At 34.6% G+C, this 11,448-nt stretch overlaps 3 protein-coding genes across 3 annotated transcripts; 1 reads left to right on the top strand and 2 right to left on the bottom strand.

The window, feature by feature from the left end:
* Positions 1-1,792: 1,792 nt before the first annotated feature.
* Positions 1,793-3,327, top strand: LOC109002657 (mitochondrial import inner membrane translocase subunit Tim9). The gene is made up of 2 exons (XM_018980504.2): positions 1,793-1,981; positions 2,912-3,327. The coding sequence occupies exons 1-2, from the start codon at positions 1,887-1,889 to the stop codon at positions 3,096-3,098; spliced, it is 282 nt and encodes a 93-aa protein (XP_018836049.1). The 5' UTR covers positions 1,793-1,886; the 3' UTR covers positions 3,099-3,327.
* Positions 3,307-6,220, bottom strand: LOC109002656 (CAX-interacting protein 4-like). The gene is made up of 3 exons (XM_018980503.2): positions 6,123-6,220; positions 4,792-5,794; positions 3,307-3,617 (listed from the first exon to the last, which is right to left on the bottom strand). The coding sequence occupies exon 2, from the start codon at positions 5,770-5,772 to the stop codon at positions 4,816-4,818; it is 957 nt and encodes a 318-aa protein (XP_018836048.1). The 5' UTR covers positions 5,773-5,794; positions 6,123-6,220; the 3' UTR covers positions 3,307-3,617; positions 4,792-4,815.
* A 2,908-nt stretch (positions 6,221-9,128) lies between these two features.
* Positions 9,129-10,512, bottom strand: LOC109002660 (non-functional NADPH-dependent codeinone reductase 2-like). Its single transcript, XM_018980508.2, has 4 exons — positions 10,199-10,512; positions 9,809-10,052; positions 9,513-9,692; positions 9,129-9,353 (listed from the first exon to the last, which is right to left on the bottom strand). The coding sequence occupies exons 1-4, from the start codon at positions 10,510-10,512 to the stop codon at positions 9,129-9,131; spliced, it is 963 nt and encodes a 320-aa protein (XP_018836053.1).
* Between the last annotated feature and the right edge of the window lie 936 nt (positions 10,513-11,448).

Genomic DNA, 11,448 nt, shown 5'->3' with positions numbered 1-11,448 from the left:
CCTTTAAAAAGTTCTTTAAAAGATTTCCCTTCGAACCAATCTTGGTGTTACGCACTTCATTTATTTTATGTATTTGATTGTTTATAAATTAATTGCATACTTGACGAGTATCCAATTTGTTGAGTGAATTGATAGATATTCCAGCTGTGTTACATGAGTACTTGGATAATTTCAAATTTTAATATTAATACAAAATATTAAATATTAAATACAAGTGTATTTACAAAATATTAAATTTTAATATTAATACAATTGTATTTATAAAATATTAATTTTTAAATATTATTAAAATATATAATATTATATTTCTATTTTTGACTTTAAGATGACTAGTCTAATATGGATTAACCTCTCCAAAAGTTTTGACTATAGCCAAAATCTCAAATTCTAGTCAAAATTTAGACTCTACTAACTAGGCCATTATTAATGCTCTTAGCTGTCAAAGAACCCATAAACCTATTACGATACACTTACAACTCTTTTAGGTCGATTTTATATAAACATTTTAATTCATTAAAAATAATTTTCAATTTTATAATATTAATATTAAGAGAGTTGTTTTAGTCAACCACACTCTCACTCTCTACTATATAATTTCTTTAACTCAAACATTTAAGGTTGCGTTTGGATGTTGAAGTGAGTTGAGTTGAGATAATAAAATATTGTTAGAATATTATTTATTATTATTATTATTATTTTAAGATTTGAAAAAGTTGAATTGTTTATTATATTTTGTGTTGGGATTTGAAAAAGTTGTAATGATGAGTTGAGATGAGTTGAGAGGAGTTGTGATTCCAAACGATTAGAATTCGTTGTGTTTAATGTTAGAATTCATAATCTACAAACAATATTTAATGCAATAGAATCTATATATGAGCTTTACTATTCATTATCTCTATACAAAACACACCACAAACTACACTTATTTTTATTTTATTTATTTATTTATTTTATTCTTTTTAAACTAATTAAATTCTTTTACTAATCATCTATATATCACGTATTTGGTAAAAGAAAAAAAAGTGTGTGATGTGTGATGTGTATGGATAATGAATAGATCAGTTTTTCTCTATATATATGTTGTATATATATATCTTTCCAAATTATAAAATGTATTTGGCTCAGAAAATTGAAATCTCAATCTATAATCTCAATTCCATAACTATTTACTTTTATTCTTATCCCTTCACAATTGTAATTATAAAATCTCATAAATTATAATAACATGGTAATTCTAAATAGCTTTGGTTTATTTTTTCAGTTTTTCATTTCAAACATTTTTAGATTTATAAAAAATCATATTTAAAAAATAAATCTAGTACTTTTCCTAAGTTTTCATGAAAATCAAAATAACTTCATAAAAAGTTATAAAAAAAAAGAGAAACTCATAAGGATTTTATCCAAATAAATTCTCAAATCCCCCTATCTACTTTCACAAATCTCAGTAAAAATTATATCTTAAATGAATTTATCCAAGAAACTTCTGTTTTTTTATTCACTTTCTCGACTCCTAAAAAAAAATAAATCTCCAAATTCTTTTAAGATTTTTTTAAAATTTCTTAAAATCTTCAATAATCAAACATGTGCAGTCTTCTATTCAAGCTGGGCTTGGACTTTTGATGGTAATAGAGCTCAAGATGAATGAATGTCCGCATAAGGCCCATATATTTTAACTAACCGGCCCAGAAGGCTGAAGAGTATCGTCTACCCGAGTCCCCGACCCTACTAAACGACGCCGTGGAGTGAGGTGACTTCTGACTGCACGAAAACTCTAGGGCTTTGTCGCTATAAAAAGAACTAAGGGCTAGGTCGAAGTTGCAGAGAGAAGCCATTTCGTTTCGTACACTGATATTCGTAGTCGTAAGGTAGCGGATTAGTAATCGAGTATGGACAAGAGCATGCTAGGAGATCTGGACAATCTTCCAGAGGAAGATAAGATCAGAATGTCCTCCATGATCGACCAGCTCCAGATTCGTGACAGGTTCCCCCCCCATTTTTATTTTCTTCAGTACCCATCTAAATTCATGCATTCCCTTCTGCATTCTGTTTATGAAACTCGTTCTTTCTTAGATCGAGGCCTTTTCCATTCATTAGGTCTGTAATTACTTCAGTTCCCTATCGAAAGTTCGTGATTCATACGCGTTGTGTTCGAATGGTATTTTGAAGCGTGCGAATGCTTTAGTTGGAAGTCTTAATTGTGGAAATGGGTTTCTATTTAATATTTGTTTCTGGGGGTTGCGGCTTCACAGACTTAGCACTATGTGCTGTATAGCTTCCATTATCGTTCTACTATTTGTGTGATGCTGGTTTTGTGAAGCCAGAAGAAGGTTCTCCTTAAAACCAGTGCAGCTAAAATATGTTGCTTCTGGACGTTTTGGGAACGACATTTTTACCTTTGACAAAACTTAAGTTTCCAGCTTGGTTTTTTTTGGTTTGCCTGACAGTCCTCCCAGCTCTAGAGGTTTCCCGCACCCCAAAGTTTTTATCTTTGATTCTTCCGCCAAAAGGGATAGCCATCAATAAAATTTGGTACTGTCCCTCTTCTTTAATAGGAAAAAAAAAAGGGTTTTCCCTGACCATAGGAACACATACTGTTCTTAGTTTAGTGAATGTGTATGGGACAAACAACCATGTAGGCAATTGATGTTCAGTTCCCTCCTTTCTAAGCAATCTAAGTATTGTTTATATTTTCAATCTGATGAGTAACATTTAAAGTATTGAAGTTGGAGTTCTTAGCTAACATCAGATATCCTCTTTGATTGGAACTTCTTACTCGTTCCCCCTTTTGTGAGTTGGTCCTTACTCTGTGGATTAATGGATATACGCTACTCCTTGACCTTTCGGATTCGATTCTATTCTAATACATGATGGGAACAATCTGTGTAATTGATATTAGATTTCCTTGTTGCAGCTTGAGGATGTATAATTCACTCGTGGAGAGATGCTTCAATGATTGCGTAGATAATTTTAAGCACAAGTCATTGCAAAAGCAAGAGGAAACCTGTGTGCAGCGGTGTGCTGAGAAGTTTCTAAAGCATTCAATGCGCGTTGGCATGAGGTTTGCGGAGCTCAACCAAGGAGCAGCTACCCAAGATTGAAGTCTTTTAATGGCCAAGGATGGAAAACCCACGATGCAGAGATGGGCAGCAGTACTGCCTTCCTATTTGTTATACTTCTGCTTACTCTTCTTATTTAATTGGAAACCGAACATCCTAGATGCATCATACATGGGACCCATGATTGGTGTCTAGAACAGTAACTGTTACTAATAATTTGAGGCAAGAGAATCCGTGTTGTAGACATATATAATGAGCATTTGTTTTGTTTTGTGCCTTCTATTCCAACCATTTTATATTTAAACAAAGAAATGGCATCACAACTACAATACAGTCGAGCAATTGCCGATTGGCCTTTGTGAAGGCGGAATGTATTAAAGTAAAAGGCACTCAATGAGTCAATACAGTCTGGATATGCTGGGGCTCAACAGACAATACAACACATAACTTAAGCACCTGACACCTTCAAATATTCCGTGTACAACAGCAGGTAACGATTTGGTATTCCACCGCTGGTTTGGCAACTTCAAGATAGATCACACCATCCATTTTCCAGCATTTCTGCATATTCAACAACTTTTTTAGCACAAGGTAACTGATCCATATCATAATATGCACGTAATTAAACATAACGAAGCCATCCAGATGATAATATCCCATAGCACGAACTAGAAAATATAAAAAAATATACTCCCAAAAACCAAATAAACACAACAAACCTTAAATGAACCAGTCACAGTCATCATAACGTAGCATACCAGAAAAGAAAATTCATATGATTTATATTTGGGCAATATGATGATATCACACAAGAAGAAGACTGAAAACTCTTCCGGGTTTTGATGACCAAAAGATTTTTGCTTCTCTGCGTTGATTGCTCACTGGGGATAAGCTCACTCAACCTTAGGTCCATGAGCATTCTTTACCTGCTTTCGCAAAGAAACTGAGCATGTATGCTTTGTTTTTGGATAATGGCGGCACACAGCCTCAACTGGAATTGGGAACACCCGTTTGCATTTACTGCTAGAGGAAGAAGAAACGCAAAAACAGTAATGGTTGCCAGACTATGAGCCAGCTCACTTGGATGGGAACAAAGCAGTGAAGAAGAGCTGTTGTAAACTTGCCGTGTCTGGACCAATACTCAACTACTCCAGTTCCATGTTCATCGCAACATAGATTTCACTAAATTAAAGTAAAAAGTCCAAAAAAAGGTCTAAACTGCTAGACCTAAACTTGAACTTCCATTCAACACTTTTTCTTTTTGCTGTTAAGTACAGGGTTTTATTTCATTCTTTCTCTTATTCTTTTATTTTACAGTTGAATAATATAATTAAATCTAGATTCATTGCCAAGCTTTACATTTTCATATACGAACTATTAAATCACATAAATCTGGTTAGAATAGTCACATATAAATCAACACTTGGCAGCAAATACCTGAGAAGTATATAACTCGTGAAAAATTGATTTAGACAGCACTTAGACCAATAAAGGTAAGAGGAAAATAAAGAACAAAAACAAAAAATAGAGGACACAGAGACTAATTAGGCCAACTCAAGCACCATTAGCATACCCATAAATGATTTCATCTTGTAAGAAAAAGGTGTGAATTTAATTCTAAGTTCCAATGAGCTACCTGACAGAATTATAACAGAAGGTGTACATTCCTCACACAACTAATTGAGAAGACTGCAAAAATCCAGAAGAATAACCCTTTGAATAAAGAGTTTAATACCTTTCCCTGGACAGTGGACATATTCTATACGTCCTCATCATGACGGCGTTTCCTGTTCTTCTTTTCATGTCTCTTCTTGTCCCTACCGACCCATGAATCATCTGAGCCACTTGCGTCAGAATCAGATGGTGAAGCTTTCCTTCTGCTCCTGCGCTTCCGCTCTCTACCAAAGCCATCAGATCTATCAGAGTCAGAATTTTCTGAATGTTGGTGGCTCCGCCGCCGCCTCTTCTCCTTCCTACTCTTCCTATACCGTCCCCGATGCTCATGATCCTCGTCCGAGGACTCATCCTTCTTTCTCAGCTTCTTTCTCCTCTTCCTACTTCCATCCGATTCACCACTTCGCCTCTTCCCACTCCTCTTCTTAGATCTCCCTCTTTTCTTCCTCTCCCCAGAATCTGTATCTGACTCATCTTCATCAAAATCCTTTTTCAAGGACCTTCTCTTACTGCTTATCTTCTTCCCATTTCTCTCAGCAATAACTCTCTCAATCTCGGAATCTACGTCTGAATCCGAACTCTCACTGTCCTCTTCATCACTCTCTTCTGAGCTCTCAACTGCACCTTTTCCTTTCCCCTTACCCACATTCCCCTTCAACTTAGCCAACTCTGCCAAAGCCGCAGCCTCAATTGCTTCTGGGTCTTTATCCTTATTATCATCCTTAGTACTCAGAAAATTCCGGCATTGAAAGGTGAGGTGTCCAACACGGCCACACTTCTTGCACGCCCCACGAGCCTCATTGGCATTTGATCCAGTTATACGGGCAAGCGCCAGGAGGCCTTGGAAGCTTGCATATGCATTATCAGTCTCTGGTTCGGCGGTCGATGAGTTGGGTTTCGAAGTGTTCTTGTCATCGTCCTTGGTGGGTGCGTAAGGATCATAACCAATCGCACTCTGCCATATACCGTGGGTTTGGAGGGCTGCACTACTGTGAACCCGATTGTTGGCGGGCATGCGAACCCTACCCGCTGTAGCCGGCATCCTTAAATTCAAATATCAATACCTAAAAAAGGGAAAGGAAACCAAAAAACCTTATAGCAACGCTTTTCAAAACTTATAGAATTTAGTTAAAAATCGCACTCGAGGAAAGCCCCAAGTTTCCATGCATGCCAATCAGATTTATTCTCAAAATCAAGATACAACTTCAACCCTAAGGTTAAAGATTTTCTTCACCGAAACCTTGAATTCGAATTCTAGGGTTTCTACTATTTCTAGCATAGATCACCAAATATACACCTAACGTGTTTCAGAAATAAAATTAACAATAAAAATCCGGCAGAAAGAAACTGATTCCAGGTTGTGCAAAAATTGTTATAGAAAAATTCTCTTACCTGGGTTGGGGTGACACTTCTGTAAGAGCAAAAGGTGGAACGGAGCAAGCGAGAGAGCGATTGGGAATTGGATGAAGCGCAAACAGAAAGGCTTTTTCAGTTTTCTGCCCTTTATATATATAGTCGAAAAGCCAAAGTCGGTTTAAAGTGATATAAAACGACACGTTTGGACCCCACGGAGGAATATGCCATTATGAACATAAGTAGTGGGCTGTGAATAGCCTGTGATCTCTTTGGGCTTCAGAGTCCAAAGAACACGACAACCCCCATAAATTTATTATTTTTTTCGAATTTTTTATTATATAATTCAGTTAGAAAATTCATTTTTATTTTTAAAATTCTGAAAAATCTGAAAATAAAAATTCAATCAATTCGGTTAGATTTGGTTGTTAAGTTGGTTATGCCAACTTTCATTTTTATCTACAAATAGTTCACAAAAGATGCTTAAGATTCAATTTAGGGGTAAAAGTAGAAAAAATAGAGAATACCTTTTATTTTTAATCTTTCTTTTCCCTCTACATGGTTCAGTTGTAGAATTAGAACTAAAATGAAGATCAAGGTCAACGGTACCTTTTAAATACCTAAAAATGTGTTTGACCATTTTGTAATGGGCGTTCGTAGGTGAGTGCATAAATTGATAAACAAAATTAACACTATATGAGAGATTGGGGCGAGTAAGGGTAAGATATTGAAGTGCACCAACTATAATATGATAGTGGGCAAGATTAGAGAATGGTGTTTGTGAGATAAGTCATTTAGTCTTGGGCATCAAGGGAGTGCATGGGAGTGCTCATGGGTTTACAATCATTCATTTGATCACAGTCTAAAATATCAAGAGCATGTTTGGTTTGGGACAAGGTAAGTGCTTCAAAGGTCGAGGTGATTTGGATATCAAGAAAATAATGGAGAGGACCAAGGTCTTTCATTGCAAATTAACTACAATCAGTAGTGCTAAAAATAAACCCATACGTGAGTAAGAAGCTACTAAACTTTTCAAACCAAGTACGGGGTGCTTGTTATAAACCATAAAGTAATTTATTTAACTTGCAAACATAAGATGAGTGGGTTGGATGAACAAAACTTGGAGGTTGTTCCATGAAAATGTATTCATGGAAATCACCATGAAGAAATGCATTATTGATGTCTAACTAACAAATACTCAAGTGGTTAATCAGAGCAAGAGTACTGAGAATCTGAATTGTGTTTGATTTGATAACTGGAGAAAACGTTTCATGGTAGTTGATACCATTTTTTTGATAAAAACTTAGCAACCAAACGAGCCTTCAATTGATCAAGAGTGTCATTAGCATTGAGTTTTGTTTTAAAAACCCTCTGACAACCAATGACAGACATGGTAGACTCACAAGAGACAAGAGCCCAAGTATTATTGTCATGTAAGGCTTGTCATTCATCTTGCATGGCTTGTAACCAACTACGATGACTAAGAGAAGAGCATATCGTTTTGGGATCTAGGGGAATTGAAGTAATATCATGGAGATTAGCATATTTGGGATTGGGTTTGTGGATGCCAATTTTAGACTGGGTAACTATGGTGTGGTAAGAAGGTACTAAAGAACTTGTTGGAGGAGTAGTAGACGATGTATCAAAAGGAGGTAAAGAAGAGGAAGGGTGGCTATTGTCTAAGGTGAAATAGTGAAAAAACAAAAAGAGTTGTGTATTAAACAATCCTACTGAAATAGTGAAAGGCATTTATATAGACCCTTTCTATTGAGAAAATGATATAAATAGATGAAATATATAGAGAAAAGAATAAACCATTCAAAATCAACCCTCTTCCGGCTGAATTTGATCCATAATATGGCTTTATAGCAATTTCTTGACAACCAAACAGAAAATTAAAAAGCATGAAGAGAACACCTCTAGAACGATGAGATTATCGATACTTCTTCGATAGTAGAGTTCAACGGCTGAAGGCCAACAACTTTGACGGAAGAGAGAGACATGCAGTGGCGTTGTTCTATTGAACTCAAAAGTGATCTGGACAAGTGAATCACGTGGAGAGAGGAAATGGAGAGAAAAAGATTCGGTTTTATAGAGAGATGCAGTGGCGTTGTTTATTGAAGTCAAAGTGATTTGGATAAGTGAATCACGTGGAGAGAATGGAGAGAAAAATATAATATTCGCCTTGTTATAAAGTCGAGATTAGATATTAAAATTAAATAAAATATTATTATAATATTATTTTTTAAATTTTAAAAAAATTAAATTATTTATTAATTTTTATGTGAGAATTTTAAAAAAATTATAATAATCATGGATATAAAATCTTTCTTTAATAAAAAAGAAAATACCCACGTCTCTTTCACAAATCTCAAGCGATGTAGAAAGTAGAAACTTCATCATCTACACAATTTCAAGAGATCATAATTCCATAACATTCCCGTCTTAGAAGAGAGCGACATGTGTAATCCTTTTTTTTTATTATTATTAAGGGCTCGTTTCGATAATGAAATATAATGAAATGAGATGATATAATTTTAGATGAGTTGAATAAAATATTATTAGAATATTATTTTTAATATTATTATTATATTAGAATTTAAAAAAGTTAAATTATTTATTATATTTTATATGTAAATTAAAAAAATATATATAATGAAGAGAAGAGATGAGTTGAGAGTGTTTCTGTATCCATACTGATCTAAAATTATGTGTGAGAAAATTCTAAATATTCAATATCTATTCTCTGACTTATTTACATTATAATAAAGGAGATTCAATTGGTACTTAAATATAAGATGTTCTGTATTTTTCAAAAAAAAAATATATATAAGATGTTCTGAAATAGAATATTTATAAAATAATACAATAATATTGTTAGAATTTTAGACAATATATTAATCTAATTAAATTGAAAAATGCTTAGGCAAGATCCAACCATAAAAGTAAACCATCAAACAAAAATGATTTGAGGTGTCAGCGAATCGATAACATTTAAAATGAAAAGAAGATTTATTACTTCTAGGTCTCTTCCATGTCTTGCTTCTAGATCTCTCCATCCCAAAGTTCTGAAAGAGACTTGTAAGGGCCTTCATCATAGATGAATTCACTTGCAATAGATCCTCTGCGCTGTGGAATTTCACTTATCGTTTGCAACTCATCCGAGCTCAGTTTCCAGTTAAATATATCTAAGTTTTCTTTCATCCTCTCTTTGTTGAAGCTTTTCACGACAACACTAACTCCTTGCTCATATACCCATCTTAATGAAATCTTCACACAACAAATCAAAATAAATTACCATGCATCATGCTTCAAACTAGATAGATATTTTCAAAGTCCTAAAACCAAAAATACCGAAAAAAAAAAAGAGAATATTCCCTGATTTTTCTATGTTTTTGTTTTGTTTTGAGAAAATAAGGCAATTATTACCTGGGCAATGGTTCTTCCTTTAGCGTTGGCAATCTCTTTTAGAACCTCACATTTCATTATCCAGTTTGTACCCCAAATTGTTCCCTTTCCTCCCAAGGGAGAGTAGGCAGTGATGTGTATACCCTTTTTCTCACAAAACTCTCTCAGCTGCTTCTGTTGCCAATATGGGTTCATCTCCACCTTTGCAAACACAAATAAATCAGCCGCCGATCATGGCCCATGACGTGATCAACAACCTTAAAGAACAACTTCTGTTTATTGGAAAAAGGAAAAACTTAAACTAAAAGAGTAATTACTTGGTTGACGGCTGGATGGATCTTTGCTGTGGAAAGGAGGGTTTCAAGCTTTTTCCTGGTAAAGTTGCTTACACCAATTGATTTGGCCAGACCCAGCTTTTGACAGTTCTCCATAGCTTCCCATACAGACTTTATATCCATCGGAAGGATGTCCTCTTTCTTAAAGGATATTCCAATTTCCCCTGTCTTCAAGCTTACCGGCATGTGAATTAGATACAGATCAACGTACTCCAACTTCAGATTGCTGCACAAAGAATATTGATGGCAAATTCAAGCTAAATCCGTGAACGGAAAGAAACAGAAAAAGGAGGGAAAAAAACTCCAGGAAAGAAGAGAAAAGAAGAAGGAAGAAAAAAGGTAGCAGAATATGTACTTGTTCAGGTATATTACCTGAGAGTTTTCTGCATTGCAGGGAGGACACAATCGTGGTGCCCGTCGCTGGACCCGAGCTGGGAAGTGATGAAGAGTTCATCCCTGGATTTGATTAACCCAAGGTTTAGAGCATCATGTATGGCTTCCCCGAGGAGCGGCTCGGACTGATAAATAGCAGCCGAATCAAAGTGACGATATCCGAGTTTGATTGCATGGAGGAAAGTTTCTTTCATGGTTTCAGAGGAGCTTCCGAAGGGATATTCGGCTGTGCCGAATCCAAGAAGTGGAATGGTGTTGCCATTATGCAGGGTGAACTGTGGAATGCTGCTCATAGTTTCTCTGCTCTATTATCTTGTGTGATGTCTTCCTTATGTTGTGATATATTTATTTATAGTGGGTCTAGCTTGCCTCCTCTTGACAAGTTGAATGTTTACAAAATTTGAAATAATTTAAGATAAGTTGAAATGGATTGTGAATAGTAATAAGATAAATTGTGAATAATAACAACCTTATCTTTATTATTATAAAGGAAGGACATATTTTAAGCCAAATTTAGTTAAAAAGTAGTTGCTTTTTGCCAACACTATTCAATAAATATATGCATAGATCATTAGTAGTGAGATGAGTTGAGATGACTTGCGAATCCAAACGTTTCCTAAAAATACTAATAAATGGGTAATTGAAGTTTCAGTCAAATTGTTATAAAGAATAAGAATAACAATAACAATCTTCCCCACTTTTAAATTTTTGATATCCTCATCAATTTATTTTATTGTAGGTGGCACGATTCAATTCTCATACTTATAGTTGAGATATATTTTAATAAAATCTATAACATTTTAAAAGAGACTCAAGTCACATTTGAACTACACTTTAAAAAGATTAATTAATTATATAATTGGAGTTCCATTAAAATTATTATAAAAATTAAGAACTAAAACCTTTTCCATACCAAACTATGTGAAAAATTGAGAACTAAAAACCTTGCCTTATCATCACTATGTAATATCACACAAGCCGAATGGGTATATATGTTCAAGAAAATGAGTACCAACCCGAATGCCGATGATCATAATCATTCGTCGTACCGGACATGTCTCTGAAAATCCAATACCTTATGCACTATATTATATATATAGAGAACTTTTTGCATATTGAAAATGAGAAAAACGTGTAGATGTACACATTAAGTTTTCGTTAGATATAAAAAGGATAATGATAAACTTATTACTTTATACTGCTGCTCATTTTATTATTTTATTTTATTT

Source organism: Juglans regia, chromosome 5, assembly GCF_001411555.2.
Source record: "Juglans regia cultivar Chandler chromosome 5, Walnut 2.0, whole genome shotgun sequence".
Lineage (NCBI taxonomy): Eukaryota > Viridiplantae > Streptophyta > Magnoliopsida > Fagales > Juglandaceae > Juglans > Juglans regia.
This window is presented reverse-complemented; position numbering and strand designations above follow the sequence as displayed.